The 26,362-nt window shown below is 35.9% G+C and overlaps 1 protein-coding gene and 1 long non-coding RNA gene across 2 annotated transcripts in view; one reads left to right on the top strand and one right to left on the bottom strand.

The window, feature by feature from the left end:
* Positions 1–15,125: 15,125 nt before the first annotated feature.
* Positions 15,126–16,700, bottom strand: LOC128547815 (uncharacterized). Its single transcript, XR_008366662.1, has 2 exons — positions 16,286–16,700; positions 15,126–15,742 (listed from the first exon to the last, which is right to left on the bottom strand). It is a non-coding gene; the product is annotated as an uncharacterized LOC128547815 (long non-coding RNA).
* Positions 16,701–16,826: 126 nt separating this feature from the next.
* Positions 16,827–26,362, top strand: part of LOC123530566 (peroxisomal acyl-coenzyme A oxidase 1-like) — a 49,210-nt gene continuing 39,674 nt past the window's right edge. The window contains exons 1-2 of the mRNA XM_053521041.1: positions 16,827–17,022; positions 24,140–24,302. Coding sequence (XP_053377016.1) covers positions 16,839–17,022; positions 24,140–24,302 — 347 coding nt within the window. The 5' untranslated portion in view covers positions 16,827–16,838. The remainder of the gene's footprint in view (positions 17,023–24,139; positions 24,303–26,362) is intronic.

Genomic DNA, 26,362 nt, shown 5'->3' with positions numbered 1-26,362 from the left:
CTCGTTTCGGTTTCGGTTTCTTGCGGGCCGACATTAGATTTATCTACATACGGATAGGTGTCTGCGCATGCACCGATGTGGTTTTCATGGTATTTCGATATCTTAAGGTGAAGTGCGACCTTTGAATTGTTTTTAAATACATCTATGAAAAATTAACGAAAGAAAATTGAGGATATTTCTGATTTATTCCCGTTTTCCGTTTGGCTCTTTTTAAGCCACATTTGTTTGGTGCGCTGTCAAACTTGGCCACTAACGGCACTTTTTGGGCGTCATTTCTTGGCGTCATTTTCATTTGTTTCTGTAAGGTTTTCAGCATATCCCAATTTCAGTTGGAAGCGGACACGAATGAAATTTATATATTTTTAAAAGATTTAAAATTCCCTTTCCTGTGAAATTTCGTGAATGATCTATGACGCACCTTAAGATTATGACGCATTAAAAGCGTCAAACTTACACAAAATGTAAGTAGAGTTTAGCTGAAAAATTGTCCTTTTTTTTTTTGAGTAAAACATTTTTTGCGTCGAGGAATTTTGTGTAAATTTCAATCATAAATGCGCAAGTATAGTTACTTGCGTTTGATTAACAAAAAACTGTATGTCACCGAATTCGTTTTTTGTCAGTACGACCGATTTTGTTTCCCCACCCCCGAGCTAAAATGCGACGTTATTTGGTGGTATTTTTAAAGTTACGCTAAAGTTTCGGACGATTTCGGAAAACTTGTACTATGAAACAAGTTGTCGACATTTTATCGTAAAAAATACGTTCAATGAAAGCATATACTGAAATAAAAAAAAATCACATATACAGTAAATCGAATTATGATAGAAAAATTAAGTAAATGCGATGTTATTTGGTGGTATTTTTAAAGTTACGCGGATAGTTTCGGACGATTTCGGAAGATTTGTACTATGGAGCTTATTGTCGACATGATTTCGTTAATTTATACGTTTAATGTTAGCGTAATATACAGAAATATAAGAAAATAACACATATGCCTATAATTCGAATTATAATAGAAAAATGAAGTTCTGACTAGTTTTGAGCTGTGAATTTTCGGGATTTTTTTTCAAATATAATTAACTTAGTTAGCATTCGAGTTTAATGTGTGATTATGATTGAATTCTTACGCGTAAGAATATATCACGAAGGCCTACGGCCTGAGTTATATAGTCTTACGCATAAGAACGAAAAACTCGGGTTATTCTACGATAAGGTCGCTGACTTCAAATCACTTGCCAAATGGAAGTTTTATAACAGAAACCCATATTTCTGTATAACAAGCATCATTAATTTGTATTACTAAGGCATTAACTTTTTAAATACATTAAACATCAACATACTTTATCAATGAACAGAATGGTCAGGTTCCAAAAATATTTCAAAATTGGAGGCCAAAACTTTGAAAAAGAACATTTAATTAAGGCTTTTACTAATTTGTTCGTGTCAGAGATCATAAAAACACGACAGTATGAATTTTCACTGAGGTTAAAATTTTTTCAAACCAAAACCAGGAATATTTTTATCAGAAGACGAATTATCGTTAAACCCGTGGGCGGGCCTTTTGGTGGTTCTGTTATAGGATGACGGAAGGATATCTTGACATTTCTGATTTTCTGATATTCTAGAAAGCAAAACAGTTATTTTTTTTGCAATGTATCGTAAAATGTAAATAAAGAATTGAATGCTATTTTCTTTTTGTGCGTTCATATGGTTATGAACCAACTGGAAGGCCAAGTATCGCTTGTGTGAATTCATGAATTGCAGGAAGTCCAATGTATTTTATTACCCGTATAAACGCACAGAAATTATTATTCAATTCTTAAATAAAGTATAAAACGTGTCATACGTGTTAAACAGAATATGTGCAAAGAACCTTGAAGTAAATACTCTAGAATGCCTATGAACTGATCAGACTGCACAATTTAAAAACAGACAAAATGATGAAGCTATTTCAACAGATTCTTATTTCATTCTTCACCTAAATTTACGGTAAATTCTCTTTTAAATATTGCAGTTAGGAAAATGTTGTAAGCCTTGCATTATATTGATTTCTAGACCAGTTATTGTTTGCCATCTGTTGCATGTTTTTGATATCAAATCGTTGCCTTTCAAACTTCAAAAAAGTTTTTAGTGACATGAATAACTACGTTATTGGAAACCATCAAGTAAATAATTATACAGAGACAAAAGTCTTGTGACAGGTGTTAAGGCTGAAATATAAAACTTATATCACGAAACAATGATAAAGGAATTGTGCAGACGATATTAGTAATTAAATATTAACTGGTTCTGAGTATTTATTGCACAGATACATAGATAGATAGATAGATAGATCGAGATAGAGACAGAGACAGAGACAGAGACAGAGACAGACAGTTTAGTCAAACAAAAGGCAATACGCACATATGTATATCCTAGGTTTCTAAATTACTTTCTGGTACTTATAACATGTGTAAAAATGTTTAGTTCTGCTCATCTCGGGGCTAGAGGGCTTGCACTTCCACTACCGTAATCAAACGAACCCGCAACATTTTCGTTTATGTCGTGTTGGGTGACCTGTGGTTTTCCACTTTTTTTTTTTTAAAGAAATCGAGGATTATCGTATTTCAAACGTATTAAGGTGTAGGACGTATAATCATTTCGCGCGTTACATGCCATGAATATACTATCATTTCAGATTCCCTACAGTTTGTTAACTCAGCGCTAGGTTATAGTGATTAGTACGCCAGTCTACCAGTCTGACTAAAGTACATCTCCTACTACGCTACGCATAGGATCTGAGAACGACCTATTCATAGCCTCGTTCTGACGACCCTTTCGCTAGCCAATCAGAGCTTAACTTACAACATTTTGCAAATCTACCTGTAGCCTTGACTTTTGATATTTACAATTCTTATGTCGTAATGTGTCAGATAGCCGGTTAGCTCACTCGGTAGGCCACTTGCTTTGTATGCGAGGGGTCCCGGGTTCGAGCCCTGGAATGACTGCACATTTTTCTTACTCTTTGACATTCGAACAAGTCGTCTGATTGGTTAAAATAAAAATAGCAATACTGGAAATCCAAAATATACAGAAGACGTATGTAAATGGGTCGTTCTCAGATCTTCGTTTAGAAGTCAGATTGGCCAGTCTACCTAATCCTCTGACCTGTGACATTCCGTGCAAAGCATAGTTGTTAAGTCGTATAAATACTATAGCCTACTTATTAACGGTTAATAAGGAAATAATGCTTTAGAATTCATAGTCTGTTGTTACAGACACGGTTGCTTGTCCTTCCAAATTTTACTAGTGATGGACAATTGCCATTAAGCAAATTGTTCTTATGGTCAATAGCAGCTGTAGTATATATGCATTTGAAATCATGTATGTATTTAGAAGTTTAAGTGTTTCAGATTTAAATATGTATTTACAATAACAAGTGCAAGTGGAGCAAGAAAAATAAACAACAAAATTTATAAATTTTGACCGAAATTTTGATAAAAGAGCAACAGCAATCTTCCGACACAAACTTTATTAGTCAATGACCAAGACAACAACATACTCATATGCTATGACATTGTCCCTACACCCATACCCACTCCTGGTCAGTTTTATATTGCTTCTACGGAGTGCGACGTTAACCCCAACCAAATATATAAAATAAAATATATATATATATATATATTCTACGATAAAGCTCACTTGGGAACTTCTTATTTCGATTCTAACACGATGCATGAGTCCATTTATAAACATATTCACATCAAATACTAATAATGAAGATAATACAAAAATTTAATGATGCGCTTTTTGACAGAAGTAATTTCTTAAAATCACGTATTAAAATTTGAACGCTAATAAAGTTTATTATAATTGAAGTAAAACCCAAAAATTCGCAACTCAAAACTAGCCGGGACTTATTTTTTTCTATTATTATTCGATTTACTGTATATGTGTTATTTCTTATATTTTAGAATATGCTTTCATTTTAACGTATATTTTTACGATAGAATGCGACAACATGTTTCATAGTACAAATTTTCCGAAATCGTCCGAAACTTTAGGTAATTTTAAAAATACCACCAAATAACGTGCATTTTAGCTCGGGGGTTGGGGAAAAAAAAATCGGTTTGTACTGAAAAACGAATTCGGTGAATACAACTTTTTTGTTAATCAAAAAGCAGTAAATATACTTGCGCATTAATGATTGAAATTTAAACAAAATTCCTCGACCCGAAAAATGTTATACCCGAAAAACGGACAACTTTCCAGCTAAACTCTACGTTACATTTTGTGCAAGTCTGACGCTTTAATGCGTCATAATCTTAAGGTACGTAATAGATCATTCACGAAATTTACATCACAGGAAAGGGAATTTTAAGTCTTTTAAAAATATATAAATTCCATTCGTGTCCGCTTCCAACTAAAACAGGGATATGCTGAAAATAATAATATGCTCTAAATAAGCGATAATAAACATTGAGGGCATTGAGGGACATAATATCAGTTAAAATATAAAGATAACAAACACAACATCTATATTTCGGTATGCAATCCCCACCCCCTCCCCTCCACGACACACATCATGTATAAATTTATGAACACTGATCAGATGGGGCAATTTTCCTGTCGGTATGAGGGAAATTTTGGGCTCGAATCCCGCTACAAACCGGACTCTTAATGATTATTGTCTAGTCATGTTCCTTCCCTAATACGATGGTTAGGAAAATTGACGTACCCGTAATATTGTACGCCTTTTTTTGAAGTTTTCAATTCTTACCCTGAGATTACTTTAACTAATTTTTTCAGGAGGGGCTAGGTTCAAGCCCCCCTAGGACCAAAATTTTTTTCATTAATTTCTTTTTTCAAGTAAGATAACTGTTATTGTATACAGTCGAGACTGTTTTAAGAGACCGATTTGGGAAGCAGCCGAAAAAGGTCACATATGACAGGGAGTCTCTTTAAAACAGTCTCACTTAACAGGATGACGCTGGTTTCATTATTTTTCCAATTAAAGTATATGAATATCGGATTTCTTCAATACTGGCCTCTTTTAAGGTAGGAGTGAAAAATGATTAAATACTATTTCTTTAATTGCTATTGAAAATATAATTTGCTTCATTCGTAGATGTTGATAAAACAAATTTAAGCTCATGATCTGCAAGAAAATAAAGGGGAGCAGTAAATTTTAAATGTTCCATTTGAACTACTTACACACTGAGATTTATGACATTCATATTTTTTTGTACTAAATTTTTTATTGTCATTTATTCGATTATGACTGCATCTTTAATCTGTGTTTACTTCGTCGTTTCCTGTTAAATACCGCCATATTTTTGTTTCACCAGGAATAAAGTTTTAAATTTTTGCACCCACTCCGAATTCTTCAGCGACTTTATACGCTGGTTTCCCTAATCGAACAATTCAAGTTTCCCTTTAAAACGCTGTTCTAATGTCAAAACAGTTCTTTTTTATGCTTTTCATCAGCCATTTTGTAAACAAATAATTTCTCGTCTCAAACAACTTCACGCGAGATAAAGAAAGGTAACTCTGTCGTGGGAAATCTTGCGAGGGGGCGTCTCAAAAGGGCGCCCGAAAAAAGGTCTAAATATCGATTCGGGAGCCTGGTTTCACAGTCGCTTGTCGCGTAAGGCAGGGGGGTTGCTTAATTCAGACTCTTTTTATAGTAAATTGCGTCCGGAGCATAAAATAGGGTCGCATATGACAGGGAGTCGCTAAATTCAGGGGGTCGTTAAGGCAGTCTCGACTGTATTTTCGAGACTTATTATCATTGATATGTCATACAAACGCGGAAATGTTTTATTTGACTAGCCATTTCTTGCTGTTTAAAATGAAATATTAACTTGAAGGGTGAATGATTAAATATCTTTGAAAATACTTAGTTACATTTGTAACAGTTGTTAATTTTACATTTATTCTTTAGTTTACAAAGTTTGGAAGAAATGTAGGTAGGTAGGTTTTACTTCTGCCCTATGGTTATTTATGAATGCAGAGAGCAAGGCCATAATTTTTAAGAGCTGGAGCTTAATTTCTGTCCGATTAAATCCTTTTGCTCGAGGCTCCCCAAAAAAATTGTTATCGACAATTTTATTTTGTGTCTTATAATTGTTACGCAATACTTTGAGGTTTCATTTAGAAAAAAATATTTGGTAAAATCAATTCTCCTCGATCGTTTTGCGCAATGGCTATCACTTTGAAATTTGTCTCTGTTTCAGCTGGAGGAAAAACAACAACATAATTTATCAAAACTCACTTTCTTAGACAAAAGTGTGGTACAGCTCATACCCTCTTTGCCAACTGTTCGCGTTTTCGAGCAAAAACCAAGCTATACGTACAACATGGAACACTACCGCCGAATAGTATACTCCAGGCCGGGTACGGTGCTCTTTATCTCGAGTCGAAAGCTGCAGTAATAAAAAAGTTACAAGACTTTTCTTACCTGAATCGACGTAAATTTGTGTGTGGCCAGCTCATTTGCGCTGCTTTTTGATGACGTTGCATTCTTGGTTTCTCCACCGTGATTGTATTCTCCTTTAATTGGACGATTGAAATTGGAAATATTGCCATCTATTTATAAACCGTATCAGGATGATGGTATTGGTTTTCTAAGCACCTACTTCGATCTATTTTTATTATCGTACTATTTATAATCCGGCCAAGATAAGTTGATATGCTATTTATACCCATTACTTTTCGAACCGTTTACAGCCAATCAGAGAAACAATAGAATACAGTCATGTAATAAAAAGTTATAATAAATAAGTAAACGGCAGAAAGTTTGTGTATGGGATCGAAATTTTTAGTTTTTAATAACCTTTTCGCTCATTTTTGGATTTTCAAAATTCAGAAAGTGTTTAAATACTTACAATTAATTTTCATATTTTCGTATTCAAATATCTTTTTTAAATGAATAACCGTTTTAAATGACATATAATTTAAGAGTTTAGGCGTAGAGATGTTCAAAACTTTTAGAAAGACACTGTAAGTTAAGCGTTCATAATTAATCTATCTATCTATCTATCTATCTGCCGTTGACGTCGGACCCCTTGCGGGAACGTAGACGTTTTGCGCGTCAAAATCAAAGAGAGAAAGAATATAGTGATAAAAAAATTAGAGTGAAGAAACTAAAAATAAATTTGGTGATATAAAAAGATTAAAACTTGTGTTTGCAGGATAACTAGGGCGAGACATGTTCTAGCCTGCAAACTGCAGCACTGAACTGCTCTAGGGTAAGGAGGTGGGCGGCACTGGGGAGTGGAGGGGGTGAGGTGGGGGGGGGGGGGGGGGGGGGAGTTGGTTCCAATGGTACATTGTTCTCGGAAAATAAGAAAGCTTGTAATAGTCAGTGGTTGCAGTTATTAACCTATAACTTAGGGAATGGTCATAGCGAACATAGCGGGTCATTGGGGTCAGGTAATCAACGATTGGGATAGCAACCAGATCATGATGAATTTTATAGAAGAGAGATAACCTAGAATCTATACGCCTTAAATCCAGTCGACGAAGGTTTAGGGAGTGAAGTATATCTGTTATACTGGAAGTAAGGCCGTAATCGGTCTTGATCCAACGGGCGGCTCTCCTTCGGGCGCTTTCAATTTGGTCAATTTGGGTTTGGGTGTGGGGCGACCATACCTCTGAGGCATATTCGAGCTGGGGTCGGACTAGAGTCTGGTAAGCAATGGTCTTAATGGGTTGGGATTCGACCTTAATGTTTCTTCGTAGAAACCCTAGGGTTTGGTTAGCTTTCTTGGTTGACCTGTTTATGTGATTGTCCCATGCTAGATCGTTTGAGATATTCACGCCGAGGTATTTAGCTGAGCTGACCGATTCAAGTTGGACTCCATGTAGGTAATACTGGGTAGGGATAGGATGTTTCCTTCTAGCGGCGTGGATAACTTGACACTTGGAGGGGTTGAACTCCATATCCCACTCCAACTCCCACTTTTCTAGAAGCTTGAGGTCATTTTGGAGAGTGACAGATTGGTCTGCAGATGTCAGAGTTAGATATATTGCCGTGTCATCTGCAGACAGACGGACTTTGGAGTTGACGTTTTGTGGGAAGTCATTTATGTAAGCTAGGAAGAGCAGAGGACCAAGTACAGAGCCCTGTGGGACACCTGGTGATACTGGGATGGCATCAGAGGTAAGTGCCATTTAGGACTACTGACTGGATCCTATCATCTAAACAAGAAATATCTTTAAAAAAGATGATCGGCGAATTTTAATAAGGAAAGAAGTTTATGAAATTTTCATCTAACATTCATCTTTCATCTAACATTTTTCAGATTGCAAAACTAAACACCGCACTTTAACAATTTAAATGCTTCTCTTTTAATTTTTCACGAAGGTTTCGTAGGGCTTCAATTTTGTTTCGTTTATCCTTAGACGTATAATTACAGCAGTAGTTTGATGAAGATTCATCAAGCGGTTCTTGAGAAGAGGTCATTAAAAGTGTTTATATTTTTAGCTAAATTGGTCCCTATCCCCATTTGTAACAAAATAGCAGGAGACCTTACGATATTGTTACACACCAAGTTTGATAAAAAAATCCATTACATTTTAGTGGTTATATAATGCAAAGAAAAGCACATCTACTTTTAGCTTTAGTGGTCCATAATAGGGCCCAAGTTCCTATATAAATAAATTTGGAAGAGGACCTTACAATGATGCTCCAGACCAAGTATGACAAAGATCCATCAAGCTGTTCATGAGACGCTGTCTAAAGGCATTTCTAGTTTTAGCTCTAGCAGCCCCTAAAAGGGGCCAAATGTCCCAACTGAACAAAGTTGGCTGCGGGCCTAATAAAGATGCTACAAATCAAGTTTGATGAGAATACATGAGAAAAAAATCAATTAAAGGATATTTTATTTTTAGCTTTAGCGGCCCCTAAAATAGGCCAACTGATCCCGCTTTAACAAATACATATTCGCTATTCATAAATCTTTGGACAATGACGTCACACCTATAAACAAGAATGTGTCTGTAGGACACAGGGTATGTGATACATTTGTCACAAATAAGGGGAAATAATTCAAATGTTTGCAGTCTTAATGGGGTATAGCCTCAACAAACATTTTATGAAAAGGATTCATTATTCTAGGCCATATACTTTTGAGCTATGAGAAGCACAAACAAAAAATCCACTATTTTGGCTATTTCAAGGGCCATAACTCTGTAATAAGCATTAAGATTTCCAAGAAGAATGCCAAGTGTGCACGGTCACATCATGATAAAGACTGAAGCAAGGTTTCATGAATTTACATCAAATACTTTATGAGCTAGGCACATTAGTAGGTGAAAATGTGCATTTTTGACTATTTCAGGGGCCGTAACTTAAAAAATAGGGGGTGGAGTCAGCCAAAAAATGGTGCACAAGTTTATATCATGATAAAGACTCATGCAAGTTTTCATCCATTTATATCATATACTTTTTGAGCTAGGTGCGTAACAAGGTGAAAATGTGCATTTTTGACTATTTCAGGGGCAATAACTCTGGAAATAGGGGGCGGAGGCAGTCAAAAAATTGGATGTGCGCAAGTTCATATCATGATAAAGACTCATGCAAGGTTTATTCAATTTATATGAAATACTTTTGGAGTGAGGCGCGTCACAAGGTGAAAATGTGCACTTTTGACTATTTCAGGGGCAATAACTCTGGAAATAGGGGGCGGACCCAGATGAAAAATAGGAGATGCGCAAGTTCATATTACGATAAAGACTCATGCAAGGTTTAATCAATTTATATAAAATACTTTTTGAGCTAGGCACGTCACAAGGTGAAAAGGTGTATTTTTGACTATTTCAGGGACCATAACTCTAGAAATAAGGGATGGAACCAGACGAAAAATAGGAGGTGTACAAGTTCACATCATGATAAACACTCATGCAAGGTTTCATCAATTAATATCAAATACTTTTTGAGCTAGGCGTGTCACGAACTTCGGACGGACACTAAGACAAGACCAAATCTATATGCCACCACCACTCATGGGGGGGGGGGGGGGTGGGGGCACAAAAAGTGAAGGTCAAGGGACACATACAACTGTAATTATTTCAATATTTCTGTTTCATAAGCAAAGTTTGACTGTAGTCATATCACGTAGATAAACTGTATGCAGCGTACCTTCAGTCATTATATAGCATATACATAATAAAACAGATTTCAACTGAGTTCAATATTTGCATACCCAAAGAGTTATAAAAATAAATAGATCGGCAACTTGAAAGGCATACAGGCATGAAGGGGGCAATTGGCCGGATATGCCTCCGTGGTCCACTCGAATGTAGTCCATATCAATATATAGTGCAATTTTCCCGCCTAGTAAAGGCCCTTTTCATGCCAGATATAAGCTTTATTGATGCTTGATTGTAAAAAGGAATGTCCGCAGATGATTTTAAGCTACGTTATATGCTTCAAAAGTTGATTTGAAGCTGCCTTGTAAAATGAAAGTGAAAGTAGGTATTTCCTGATGTCTACCTACGCAATATTAGCGTTTCCATCACGTGTCTCAGTCACGTGACCATGGTTTCACTGCATTATGGTCGACCCCATATTTTTTGGGTATATTTTGATTGCCTAAAGACAGACCTTCAAGACAAGGGTAGTCTCGCAGGAAGTGAAAGGCTAGAAGTCTTGATAAAAATATGTTATAAGTTGTTAATTTTATATAGAAAATAGTAGCGGATGCATTTAATACCTTCATACCTACAGAGCAAATCTCGCCAACATCCCGTGACAAATGAATGAGATCTCGTTTACCGGAAGTGAAGCGTTCTCCACACGCCATTTTGTATGCGAAAGCAATTATTTATCGGTAAATTAATTATCACCGTATGACCACGCTTTTTTTCGGCGACGCCGTCTAAATTCGTTTTCGTTTACCTATGCCACGTGACTTCAGTTTGCCAATCAAACTACTTGATAACGCATTATAGATAATTTATCAAAATGGAAGATTTATGCAACACTGCCTGATTGGACGAGAGTGTCAATTTCTTTCACTCTGTTGATTGTGCTACGCTGAGTGAAATGTAGACAAAGCGTTTATCCTAAACGACGCTGTTCACAGTTTTAAATTAACTTTGGCTCAGTATATTTAGCAAGAATATTGATATATCTCAAAATAATAAGTAAGTTTAATAAATATGATAAAAACCTGTTCAAATACCAACATATATCAAATTAAAGAAAGAGCCGAATACGGTCTGCGTATCACATGAATAAGGATGTGATAAGAGTCTTTTATGTAGAGAAGTGCTTTTTAAAAGATTTTCCTTGTTACAATTGTCGTCTGTATATGAAAAGGTTTCTTGCTTTTGTGACTTATTCAGTTTGCATATTAAAATGAGTACTTGTTTGCTTTGATATATTTGTTACAAATTATTTAACTGATCTGTTATATATGAAGATTTTTCTTTACTATGGTATGCAAATATTGAACTCAGTTGAAATCTGTTTCATTATATATATGCTATATAACGACTGAATCTCATTGCACTGAAATGAAGGTACGTTGCATACAGTTTATATATGAAATATTTAAATAATTACAATTGTATGTTTTGCTTGACCTTCACTTTTTATAGGTGTGACGTCATTGTCCAAAGATTCACGAATAGCGAATATGCATTTGTTGAAGCGGGATCTGTTGGCCTATTTCAGAAATAAATAAAAATAATAAATAAAAAAATCCTTTAATTGATTTTTTCTCATGTATTCTAATCAAACTTGATTTGTAGCATCTTTATTAGGCCCGCAGCCAACTTTGTTCAGCTGGGACATTTGACCCCTTTTAGGGGCTGCTAGAGCTAAAACTAGAAATGCCTTTATACAGCGTCTCATGAACAGGTTGGTGGATCTTTGTCATACTTGGTCTGGAGCATCATTATAAGGTCCTCTTCCAAATTTATTTATATAGGAACTTGGGCCCTATTATGGACCACTATAGCTAAAAGTAGATATGCCTTTCTTCGCGTTAACCACTAAAATATAATGGATTTTTATCAAACTCGATGTGTAACAATAGCGTAAGGTCTCCTGCTATTTTGTTACAAATGGGGATAGGGACCAATTTAGCTAAAAATATAAACACTTTTAATGACCTCTTCTCATGAACCGCTTCATGAATCTTCATCAAACTACTGCTGTAATTATTCGTCTAAGGATTAACGAAACAAAAATTGCAACCCTACGAAACTTTTGTGAAAAATTAAAAGAGAACCATTTAAATTGTTAAAGTGTGGTGTTTAGTTTTGCAATTTGAAAAATGTTAGATGAAAGATGAATGTTAAATGAAAAATTCATAAACAGGGGTGGTATAGTACGTCATCAACAGGTGCGCGCAACACTTCCCGATGCGGCTTTTTTGTGTCAAAACATCTCGATTCGGTGAGTAAAGTTGCGATTATTACATTGATAACTAATAGATTCGGAAATGACATATAGTCGAAAGTACCCGCACATGCGTCTAGTTTATCATTTACGTTTGCATTTTTCAAGAAAGCCTTCCGTTTAAGAGAACATTCGAGCACAATGCACTTCATGGAAACACTTCCCTATTCACCACATCATATTATGTCGCAAAACAAGAGTTTACATGCATTTCTGATAAATCCAAGCATTGACGGGTGTTCTTTTATGGTAAACAGATGCCAGTGTTACCTTGATTAGTCATTAGAATCTAAACTTTCCGAAAAATCAGTAAACTAAAATTTCGCCTTCCCGGTTCACCAACTGAATTGATGTCCTTCCCGGCTCACCAATTTCCAGCATGACTAACATCGGGCTGGTGCTCATGTAAATGGGATCACGCTTGCCTGGAAGTTCTATTAATTCGAATAACTGATTGTTAGAGTGCTTGCACTAGATGGTCCGTAAACTTCATTTAAGCATTTGAAGATAATATTAAAAGAACGAGGCATATCTTGAACATATGTTGTGTACTATAAACGTGCATATGTATGATATAATTGTGTTCTATCATGTCCTTATATTTGTTATTTTAGGTACATGAAAGATGAAAAAGGAAACAAAACTTCTAGTCTGCATCAATGGAATTGTCATTATATGTTAAAAAGGATTGCTGAGTGATCGGCATGCAAGACATAATTGACGTATTATATTTTCCAAAAGCTGTACGACATAATATTTGAGAAGTGGAGAACATCCTCTAACGGAATTACCCCAGACAAGGATTTCAACGCTCAACTAGGTCTCCGTACCAAACTTTGTCACGACTATGTCGGTTGCTGCTTGAATGTATGGATATAATAACTGATTTAATTTCAATAATGTTACAGTAGATAAACCTTAATAAGGGGTATAGTTAGATAGGCACTTCGACACATGATAATATAAATAGAAAGTATTTTGGAAACCATTAGTTAACTTGTTACTCTAATTTGTTTTTCATGATAACTATATATGGCGTGTCATCGAAAATAGTCGAGTATGATGGCTTTGATTCCGAACTTGAGTACAAGGCAAGACTCGATGAGACAAATAAGAATTTGCATTGATAATTATGCTAAGTAAAGCAAAATTATACAGTTAAATTATTATCATGTGCTGTTTTTTAAAGGAGCAACCTTTTAATATATTTTTAGGGGATTTATCCACGGCGCAAAGCGCCGGGGATGAAAATCCCCGAGACGGTAACGTCCGTATATAGTTATTCGTCTTTGTTGTCTGCATATACTGAGACAATTTTTTCGATGTTTTCCGGTTCCGGTTTATGTACAAAACGCAGACTGGTTGTCTACAAGAACATCCGAGCACACCGAATCAGTCACAGAAATTCGTAAACCGCGCCAACATGATTCTTTTTCGTAATGAAAACTGTACATGCAACTTAAAATCACTTTCAAACAGTGAGAAAGTGTAAAGGCCGCCAAGTTTCTGCGTGGAGTGCAAAAAAAATCAAAAAATCCTAAAGCCAGTGCGAGAACGCGGTGAATGACATCACCTTCACGGCTTACCATAAATTTTGCAAAGTATGATATTCACTGTAAAAGGTATGATGACACTAAATGTAAACTTTACTGTTTAGAGCGAAGTTTCACTTTCTTTTGAGTGTTGAATATTTCTTCGTAAGTAGATATATAAAAGATAAATCCCCATGCTAGGCAGTGCCTTAATTCATATTAAAGGTATAAAGTCGCACCAATGCAGTTTGGTTTTTAATGATATGCTACTATTTAATTTTGTTTAACGTTTCAGGGCCACGTGATCATCACAATTGCTCGGGAAAAATGAGAAATTACTGTATTGCGCCAACGAAATGTTCTTATTAAAGAGTTTTAGATGTGCGTAGGGAAAGACCAAGAGTGACTGCAACCGAATTATAATTACCACGTAGTAGAATGGGACATCGATTGAATCTACACTAGAAAACGGTTCAGGATTTAACATTTGACTAATGTTCAGATTTTGCTTGCAAATCTTAGTGCACCCAATTACATGTTAAAACTCGAAGTGAGCTTGAACAGTGGTAGAACAATTTTACTTGCAATGTAAATTTTTTTGCTTTTCTTAAACTGTTTAGTTGTTGAAAATGTTGTTGTATAAAAGATTATTTAAAACAGGAAATTTTACTGATTTTTTATTTAAACGCTTACACAGTGGAAGCCGTTGTGACATAAACAATACGCACATACACTCTCAAGACATAGCAACATCTTCCTTTTTATCAGCTAATGTTATATATTTAAACAAATCAACGAAAGTAGATTTTTTACTTGATTGTAGCAATTCTAAATTTTATAAACACTTATAAATACGAGTATAATGATAACGTTTCATTAACTTTGGACATAATTCTTTATAACTCAACATTTAAAAAAATGAAATTCACCTTAAGTTTCATAAGATCGAATATATGATTCTTTCCACAATGTATGTTTTAATTTTCTTCGATCAAGAAGAAGTGTACATCTCTATGTCACATATTCTCAACAATAGGAAATAGTCAGACACCACAGAAAGACATGAAGTGGAGATCAACAAAATCAGAATATGATAGGTCTTGAAACCATTAAACTGGTAAATGTTGAGGTTTTGCGCAACTACGCTAATTATAACTCAGAAATTTCATTAAAAACACACAAAAATTGATAAAGTGGCAATGTAGTATAATCTGTGAACGTTTATTGACCGAAACATAGAGATAACAAGAATATTTACATTGTTATGTTTTACCCGTTATGAGCATTAGTGTCAACTACATTTCATACAAAGTTTAATACTGCTGTTGCCTTTCATCAAAATCTGTCAAATGTGATTTAGAAGAAAGGAGAGGCACTGACAAGACTCTGTGACTTCACCACAGACAGACAAAACAAAACACGTTTCAATAAAAAATCACAATTGTTTGAAGTCACGCAAAATCACATTAAATTCCGTCGACAAAAGCTGTCCATGGCTAATTATTGTACGGTAGTGGTCACACGTAACAGTGAGCTGTTTTAAACGGTGTCTGCACATATTGCCCGTGAGTGAGCCTCAAACAACGACTACTTTTGTGGTCTTCATTTCTGACTTTTTTCACAAACATCCACAACAAGCGGGTATTGTTCTTTCTACAGTTCTGTTTTTTTACGTGCCATTTTATTCCCAAAAAATGCATGAATTACTATATGCAGTTTATGTTCATCTGTCTACGGATATCATACTGCTAAACCCCAAATGTTTAGCTTCATAATTTAATTCTGATAAACAGAACATCTCCGGTGTTTCTGTTGTGATCTGAAAAAGAAAGAGTAAATCTGTCATAATATAGCCCTTGAAGGTAAATCAAACACTGTTTTTACTGACATAAACGTTCATTGCTTAATACTAGTTTTGCTAGTATGGCAACCGAAGTACCATGCGTCAAAATAAATTGAAGGGCTACATATAACACGATGCCACACGGGCGGTGAGCCGGGAAGTGCATCGTTTTACCTGGTGAACCGGGAAGGCGAAATTTTATATTACTGATTTCTTTGAAACTATAGATTGCAATAATTAATTAAGGTATCACTGACCTCTGTTTGCCATAAAAGAACAACCGTCAAGGCATTTAGTCATTAGAAATGTAAGAAAACTCTTTTTATGCGATGTAATATGGTGTGGTGAATGGGGAAGTGTTTCCATGAAGTGCATTGTGCTCGAATGTTCTCTTAAACGTAAGACTTTCTTGAAAAATGCAAACGTCAGTGATAAACTAGAGACACATGCGGGTACTTTAGACTATATGTCATTTCCAAATCTATTCGTTACCAATGAAATAATCGTAAGTTTACTCACCGAATCGAGATGTTTTGACATAAAAAAGCCGCATCGGGAAGTGTTGCGCGCACCTGTTGATGACGTACTATACCACCCCTGATAAACTTCTTTCCTTATTACAATTCGCCGACCATCAATTTTAATGATATTTCTTGTTTGATGGTAAGAAACGTGTACTTTGTGTCTTAAGACTATTTCACATTAAACTAATGTTGTTTTAGAAGCTAACATGTATTCTAAATGTAGTTTTAAATGTACAAATTGTAACTCTATGCTCGCCGATGTTTGTTTTTACTAAGATTACGCCGATTCACGCTCTGACACGAGATCACGCGAGATTACAGCCAGTTGCCATAGTTTAATGTGTCTTAAGACACAAAGTACACGTTTCTTACCATCCAAAAAAAAGCGTGGTCATACGGCCATCGTGCATAAATAGTGTTAAAACACTCTTTTGCTATAAATTATTTCTTAAATAACAACCACGAATTATATTTCTAAAAATAGACTTCAGCTTCCGTACGAGTACGGTACGGGATTAGAAACAGCTATAAAAAGTGGTCATGTGACCATGGCCTCGGTCATATTGTGTGTCAAAATGGCGGCTCGGCTGACAGCGGAATTCCTCAAAGATTGGAAAAAAGAAGTTAACCCAGACCTGCAGAAAGAAAGAGACACGTGTACGTTTAATATTCAAGAGCTAACTTTCATGCTAGATGGTGGACCAGAAAAAACAAAGAGAAGAAAGGAACTTGGTAAGGTTTTCAATGTTTTAGTGTTAATAGCATCCTGACATGCACACGACCAACACACACACAAGCTATACACACTTACAGCAGAGAAAATGAACAAATAAAGGAACACAGTGGGACGGGGTGCTACCTTGGAATGGTCAGATGCAAAACCACCACTGGATAGTCAAACAAACAAATTGGCATTTACAAAGAATATGCATAGTGACCATTTCAGCAGAATTTATGCAAGAACCAGGGATCACTTTTGGCCGCGATTCCGCGATATTCTCGCATTATTTTGGCCAAAATTGCATAAATTTTGCTCAAATGTGCTTAAAAATTGCATCCGCGTGGCCGCAGATCTTTTGCCGAAATTGCAACTTTTCGCTGAAATGTGCTCTTGCCGTTACTTAATTTTCATGTGACGTTCATTTAGGCGCTTGAATTTCGCTTTTATCTCCATAGAGCGTCCGATGATTATGACTACCAGACAAAAATAATCTGTTTTCGCAATGTTTCAAAATACCATTGAAACAGAAATTTAAGCATTTGGAAGGACAAACTTTCTGCCTCCGCGCGGACGAATAGCGATGAGAACAACAAGATGGTGGAGAAACCTCCGCTGAAGTCCCTTCATAAAAAACGCTGAACGCCCGAATTTCCATAAGAAATGGTTGAGGGTAGGGTCATAAATAAGTTTGACTTTAACATTGTTTTGACCTAATGGAAGTGTATCAAGTCCAGAAAGATTAAAACATAACTGAACTTCAACTTGACAAAGCAGCTTTGAAGTAAAATCATTAGGGGAATAAGGCATGCATGTGGACCCAAGACTTGGTTACAACTTTCATCAACCTATTCAGCAATTCCTGGCACTGAATTTTAGAGTTATAAAAGGATATGTTTTGTTTATTTACAAGATAATTGTTCTTACAAATAAACAGATGTTTGTTTTTCAGTGTAATAAAAGCTGTCTGTCGATGTAAAATCCCATTATAAAAAGAAAAAATCCCATTCATTTTGTCAAAAATCTCATTGATTCAAGGCAAATGGGAATTAATCTCATAATAGTATCTGCCAAAAGTGATCCCTGAAGAACTAATTAAAAAAAATTAATACATTAAAATACAGCTTCATTCCAAAAACAGTCTGTGACTGGGACTCTCTACCTCCAGATTTAATCAGTAAATACATGACAGCAACCAATCCAGTCTCCACATTTATATCAGCAGTCAGGGGGGGTGAATTCTAAAATATTAGCAACTTGACGCAGGCGCGGTGAGTAAATGTTTCATTATGTTTCACCGTAACCAATCAAGATCACGGGAGGATTTTCTAGTCGTCTAGTAATCAATTTCGTAATAAATAAGTTATATGAGTGAATGTAATTTTACTGTTATTTACTTAAGATATCAATATGTATCTGCAAACAAAATTTTGTTTGATTACATACCGAAGTAGATTTTTAATTGTCTCAAATAGATTACTGCATTTTCAGCTGACAAAACGAAAGTTTGCCGAAATCAATAATGGCAAAACGAATAGGAGATGACTTATGCCATTGTCATCTTGTTGTTAGAGAGTGTTTAGTTCCATATGTGTCACCAACTGGGGATATATCATACAGTTTTTAGTCGGAAAATTGCAAAATGCTAATGTTATATGTTTTTAAAAAAAACGACTCAAAATAAAGATTCTTGTATCTTGTATTTACAGTTCATAGGCATCGATCCAGGCCACACCACAAGAGGCGCTCTCATCATAACCCAACTCTTTTTGAAATAAATGAAATTACACTAAAAATATTTTAATGAAATATTTTGTAAGAAACTGTTTTCAAAGATATTAAATGATTCTATTCAAAAGTTTGAAAATGAATTACTATATACAGTCAGGGGTGTAACTGTTTCAAGTTATCACAGTTTATAACCCATTTGAGTTACTGCGTTTACTTTCATAACTTGTTTCAGTTATCATAAAATATTACAAAGCCCTCCTGTGTCAATTCCTCATTTTGAATGTGACTAATGCAATCATTTCCTGAACCCTTGGCCTTTTATCTTTTCAGCTGTGCAGTAAATTTTTTTATGCAAGGCTGATAAAGTCTTATGCAAATGGTTTTTAAGCTATAAAACCCATTATGCTCATCAGGTCATGCTCGGACTAAAAGAGAATTTGATTAACCACAGTTTGCTACTAATTACACTTTAAAGGTCACTTTGTGAGAACAGTAAAAAGGCTTTTTTTGAATAACTTACCTGGGTTATCCTTATTTTATAACTAATACAGGTTATAAAATGCTTGAAAAAGTAACTGAAATAGGTTACATAACTTAAAACAGTTACACCCCTGACTGATATATGAAAAAATCTTGTATTTCACAAAGGTTTCGTGGTTAATTTCATGTTTTTATTAAATCTGTTTAGTTCAAATGTTTGGAAATGATTCCGAAAAATATCTTGTTATTTTCATGCTATTAAATTCGTTAAGAGGGTTCTCGGAAACGCCGAAATCGGCGTCCCTGTACGCATAAATGGTCCCAGTATACGCGTATTTATTGCAGCTTGGCAGTCCCCGGACGCACGTTTCTGCAGTGGGACGCAAGCATTAAAACCATGAAATTAATTGATTACATAATCTACGATTACTCTAGGTTTGACTCGAGAGCAAAATATGTGGGCGGAGTTACTTGCTTGTCACCGATAGCCGCTTATAGCCAATCAGCGTTGCCCATTTCCACTACACCGTGAGACAGGCGGCATATGTATGATGAACTCAATTACATTTGATTGTCAGTGTGATTGCATATGCATAGGTGACAACCTTTGATTGTAAACAACAGATTACGAAGTGTTTAGAAGTAACTCCGATTGTTTTCTCACATAATAATTACCAGGCAGAATTAAAGAAAATTTTAGAAAAAGTGATAATTAGGCTTAATTATGAATGTCCGAGTAATTTTAAGATGTTGTCGATGTGGTCTTTACCTGACTTCTCCGACCTCCTTGGTGCGTGCACGTCGCGGAGAGGGCACATATGGCGCTAACTGGGTCAGCGCCCTAACTAGGTCAACGTCTGATCTAGTTAGCGTCACATGACGAAAACCAGGGAGTGTGGCCGTAAAAAGGGGACATACATCGCTGAGCTTCATCTTGCCTACTTGCCTTCGTGTTGGACCTCTCTTCTACAACCGGGGTGCCGGGTCTGGTTGATCCCGGCCAACTCGATGCCGGATTACCATCTCTGAGGGACCTTCCGGCTTTGTTATACTTCGGTTCACCTATCGAAACGGTCGCTTGCCATTTAGCCGGAAAACTTCAGCTGGTTCATCGACGAGGTTGATGTTGGCTCCGAACCCCCGACTCGATGCCGGATTACCATCTCTGGGGCCTATCAATGTTGACCACAGCTGGTTCATCGACAAGGTGGGACCTCGGGGCCAGGCTTCAGATGCGACACTTCGGGCAAGACAGTTGTTGGAGGCGACGTACAACGCGGGGACGACGGGCGAGATGAAGAACAGGCGACCAGACCGTTAAAGACGTAGATGAAATAATAGCGATGACAACAACATTAAGAAGACACTCACATAACAGATGCTACATAATCACGATGACACATAACAGATGTTATATAATCACGATGTCACACAACAGAAGATACATAACAACGATGATAATTAAATGATGTATTATAACGGGAGAGATGAAAAGACGATGTACGAGGAGGAGGAGAATAATTGTAGATATGCTCGCCCATATGGTTTACCGGTGGCGAGGGTAAAGAAACTCAACACACACACTTTACCTGATTATTTTTTTCTGCAAAATTGCTGATGTTATTGAAGAAGCATTACATGTATGTTTATCATAGACACTGTACATTCGTATAGGAGAGATCGCCGTGACATAACGCATTTACCATTTCAAATGACATATGATTTAAATAGCGGCTTAGCGATGTTCAAAACTTTTAGAAAAACACTAAGTTAAGCATTCATAATTAATCCATTTTACTTCGAAATAATAATTAAAAGTTATTAATAAATTGCTTGTTTTATAACCTGTCAGTTTCTATTGATCAAAAAATTATTGATATAATTTGTGTTTTAAGGAAGTTTAAGCTGTTAGAAAAACATCACTGTTTACTAAAAAAACATAGTGGAGGAAATTTTCAATGAAATTGTCTATTATGTTATTCTAATGTTATGTAATTCTAGGTTTGATTATGTTTTTTTATCTATTATTTTCATGTTAATCTGACAAGTTTGGTCATTTATAGAAAATTAGAAAGACATATATGCAATTACAAGTTAAAATAAAAGCATCAGAATGTGATATTATGTCTAATCTTGCAACAGAAGCTCTTCTTTGAAACATGTTTTGAAAATAAATATGCACAGGGTCAGTCTTTCACCTATTGTGCATTTTATTCGACCTGGCTGGGTGAAGTTAATCTCTGACTATGCAAATAATGGTAATCTCAAAAAGCAAGCAAAATAGGTAGAGCAATATAATTGTTATCCCCCGCCGATGAAATCGGGAGGCGGGTATTGAAATGGCGTTGTCCGTCAGTCACGTCCGTGCGTGCGTGCATGTGTCCGTCCGCGGCCATTTCTCAGTAACTAGCAGGTAGAATTTCATGAAACTTGAAATAAACATGAACCAATATACTGCGATGATGCCCGTCAAGTTTTTTTTTGGATTGGTCGATTTCCCTTAGAGTTATTGCCCTTTATTTACTGAAAAATCCACGTCTGCAGCCATTTCTCAGTAACAAGCTGGTAGAATTTCATGAAACTTAAAATAAATATGAATCAACATACTTTGATGATGTATGTCATTTTTTTTTTCAATTGGTCAATTTTCCTAAGAGTTATTGCCCTTTAATTATTTGAAAATCTACAGATTTGTACATAACAAACCAACCAATTGGTAGAATTTCATAAAACTTCTTTCATTCTTTTCCGTGAACATTTATTATAAACATGTGAAGTTGTGTACCCACACCTGGTCACCACCTTGCTTTCGTCACACCCCCTCCCCCGACCAACCTCCCTCCCCCCTCCCCGCCAAAAATTCTTTCCTTTTTATTAGCTCACCTGTCACAAAGTGACAAGGTGAGCTTTTGTGATCGCGCGGTGTCCGTCGTCCGTCCGTGCGTCCGTAAACTTTTGCTTGTGACCACTCTAGAGGTCACATTTTTCATGGGATCTTGAAAGTTGGTCAGAATGTTCATCTTGATGATATCTAGGTCAAGTTCGAAACTGGGTCACATGCCATCAAAAACTAGGTCAGTAGGTCTAAAAATAGAAAAACCTTGTGACCTCTCTAGAGGCCATATATTTCACAAGATCTTCATGAAAATTGGTCAGAATGTTCACCTTGATGATATCTAGGTCAAGTTCGAAACTGGGTCACGTGGGGTCAAAAACTAGGTCAGTAGGTCTTAAAATAGAAAAACCTTGTGACCTCTCTAGAGGCCATATTTTTCATGAGATCTTCATGAATATTGGTCAGAATGTTTACCTTGATGATATCTAGGTCAAGTTCGAAAGTGGGTCACGTAGGGTCAAAAACTAGGTCATTAGGTCTAAAAATAGAAAAACCTTGAGACCTCTCTAGAGACCATATTTCTCAATGCATCTTCATGAAAATTGGTCAGAATGTTCATCTTGATGATATCTAGGTCAAGTTCGAAACTGGGTCACGTGGGGTTTAAAAAATAGGTCAGTAGATCTAAAAATAGAAAAAACCTTGTGACCTCTCTAGAGGCCATATTTTTCATGAGATCTTCATGAATATTGGTCAGAATGTTCACCTTGATGATATCTAGATCAAGTTCGAAACTGGGTCATGTGGGGTCAAAAACTAGGTCAGTAGATCTAAAAATAGAAAAACCTTGTGACCTCTCTAGTGGCCAAATTTCTCAATGGATCTTCATGAAAATTGGTCAGACTGTTCACCTTGATGATATCTAGGTCAAGTTCGAAACTGGGTCATGTGCGGTCAAAAACTAGGTCAGTAGGTCTAAAAATAGGAAAACCTTGTGACCTCTCTAGAGGCCATATTTTTCAGGAGATCTTCATGAAAATTGGTGAGAATGTTCACCTTGATGATATCTAGGTCAAGTTTAAAAGTGGGTCATGTGCCTTCAAAAACTAGGTCATTAGGTCAAATAATAGAAAAACCTTGTGACCTCTCTAGAGGCCATATTTTTCAATGGATCTTCATGAAAATTGGTCAGAATTTTTTATCTTGATGATATCTAGGTCACATGTGCTCAAAAACTAGGTCACTATGTCAAATAATAGAAATAACAATGTCATACTCAGTTGAACACTGGGTCATGTGGAGATAGGTGAGCGATTCAGGACCATCATGGTCCTCTTGTTATTATTATTTTCAGACTTTCATGAATATTTATCAACATACAAAGTTGTACTGTTCCCCCACCTCACTCCTCCACCCAGTCATCCCCCCCCCCCCCCCCCCCCCACACATTTTTATTTTTTTTCATTTTTAATTTTCCATCCATATTTCAATATTTATAATCAACATCGATGATCAATGACAATAATCGATGTTTTGTACCCTCACCCAGTCACCCCCGCTGCCCCTCCTCCCCCAACCAAAAAATAGCATTCATTTTCTGTTAAATTGATTTTGACAAATGAAATTATTTGCTTCTTTTGCTTCTTAGTAACATCCTTAACTTTTTGCCGGATATATTTTTTTGCCATTCCTGACCACAAACCCTTTCGGCGGGGGATACCAATTCATCGAATTTGCTTGTTTAATTCAGTAATTGCCAGGTCAGATAAAATGCACTATATATAAAATGTACTGCACTATTTGGCAAATAAATATTTTATTTTATAAATGCATGTGACATGTTTCTTGTATGGAAGATATGAGATCTATTCCTTCCTTCTCTAATCATTATGAAGATATATATGTTAGACTGTAACCAGATGAGGTTTAAAACCTCAAAATTGTGCAGAGTATTGATTAACTGAAGAAGATGAAGAGGATTATTCAAGCAGAAATATCGTTCTTTGAAAAGTGACCATATCAAAGTATGTTAGAGATGTCCTTGGGTGGCAGAATTTTTTAAAAGTAAATTGTTGTTCTTGCAGAAAACATTTTCTTCACGAGGTATGCAGACTTGTTCTCCTTCAAGAAGCGGTCCAGTCAGAGTAAGTCTGAGATGTATGAATCATCCGTTGCAAAATCGGTTAAAGTTTTCCAGATGAAAAGAGAACAAAATTGGTCCGAGGAGGACTTTGAAATGACTGCCAGGTATGTTGATGATTTATGCAGAAATTTAAGGTATAAAGTTCAAAAAAGTTTGTTGACAGAGAGAGCAAATCAGCAAAAAGAGGTATACTTGAAATCATTAGACAGAAAAAAAGTGTACCTAGTGTTTGTATATGTTTTCATTTTATAACACATTATATTTGAGCAGTTATCAGTGAACAATGTCGAAAGCATTGATGTTATAATAGGTAAATGTATCAAATATTAATAAAGTGAAAGAAAACAAGAGCAAAGATCCAGTTAAAGCTACATAGTAAAGCAGTCTGTATTACATAGTAAAGCAGTCTGTATTTCTAGATCCAGTAAAAGCTACATAGTAAAGCAGTCTGTATTACATAGTAAAGCAGTCTGTATTCCTAGATCCAGTTAAAGCTACATAGTAAAGCAGTCTGTATTACATAGTAAAGCAGTCTGTATTCCTAGATCCAGTAAAAGCTACATAGTAAAGCAGTCTGTATTACATAGTAAAGCAGTCTGTATTCCTAGATCCAGTTAAAGCTACATAGTAAAGCAGTCTGTATTCCTAGATGCAGTTAAAGCTACATAGTAAAGCAGTCTGTATTCCTAGATCCAGTTAAAGCTACATAGTAAAGCAGTCTGTATTCCTAGATCCAGTTAAAGCTACATAGTAAAGCAGTCTGTATTCCTAGATCCAGTTAAAGCTACATAGTAAAGCAGTCTGTATTACATAGTAAAGCAGTCTGTATTCCTAGATCCAGTAAAAGCTACATAGTAAAGCAGTCTGTATTACATAGTAAAGCAGTCTGTATTCCTAGATCCAGTTAAAGCTACATAGTAAAGCAGTCTGTATTACATAGTAAAGCAGTCTGTATTCCTAGATCCAGTAAAGCTACATAGTAAAGCAGTCTGTATTCTTAGATCCAGTTAAAGCTACATAGTAAAGCAGTCTGTATTCCTAGATCCAGTTAAAGCTGCATAGTAAAGCAGTCTGTATTCCTAGATCCAGTAAAAGCTACATAGTAAAGCAGTCTGTATTACATAGTAAAGCAGTCTGTATTCCTAGATCCAGTTAAAGCTACATAGTAAAGCAGTCTGTATTCTTAGATCCAGTTAAGGCTACATAGTAAAGCAGTCTGTATTCCTAGATCCAGTTAAAGCTACATAGTAAAGTAGTCTGTATTACATAGTAAAGCAGTCTGTATTCCTAGATCCAGTTAAAGCTACATAGTAAAGCAGTCTGTATTCCTAGATCCAGTCAAAGCTACATAGTAAAGCAGTCTGTATTCATAGAGCCAGTTAAAGCTACATAGTAATGCAGTCTGTATTCCTAGCACCAGTTAAAGGTACATACTAAAGCAGTCTGTATTCCTAGAGCCAATTAAAGCTACATAGTAATGCAGTCTGTATTCATAGAGCCAGTTAAAGCTACATAGTAAAGCAGTCTGTATTCCTAGATCCAGTTAAAGCTACATAGTAATGCAGTCTGTATTCCTACATCCAGTTAAAGCTACATAGTAAAGTAGTCTGTATTCCTAGATCCAGTTAAAGCTACATAGTAATGCAGTCTGTATTCCTAGATCCAGTTAAAGCTATATAGTAAAGCAGTCTGTATTCCTAGATCCAGTTAAAGCTACATAGTAAAGCAGCTCCATAGTAAAGTAGTCTGTATTCCTCAATCCAGTTAAAGCTCCATAGTAAAGTTGTCTGTATTCCTAGATCCAGTTAAAGCTACTTAGTAATGCAGTCTGTATTCCTAGATGCAGTTAAAGCTCCATAGTAATGCAGTCTGCATTCCTAGATCCAGTTAAAGCTATATAGTAAAGCAGTCTGTATTCCTAGATCCAGTTAAAGCTACATAGTAAAGCAGCTCCATAGTAAAGTAGTCTGTATTCCTCAATCCAGTTAAAGCTCCATAGTAAAGCAGTCTGTATTCCTCAATCCAGTTAAAGCTCCATAGTAAAGCAGTCTGTATTCCTCAATCCAGTTAAAGCTCCATAGTAAAGTAGTCTGTATTCCTAGATCCAGTTAAAGCTACATAGTAAAGCAGTCTGTATTCCTAGATCCAGTTAAAGCTACATAGT

Source organism: Mercenaria mercenaria, chromosome 13, assembly GCF_021730395.1.
Source record: "Mercenaria mercenaria strain notata chromosome 13, MADL_Memer_1, whole genome shotgun sequence".
Lineage (NCBI taxonomy): Eukaryota > Metazoa > Mollusca > Bivalvia > Venerida > Veneridae > Mercenaria > Mercenaria mercenaria.
Note: the sequence above shows the minus strand (reverse complement) of the source record. Positions and strands in the feature narration are given on the sequence as shown.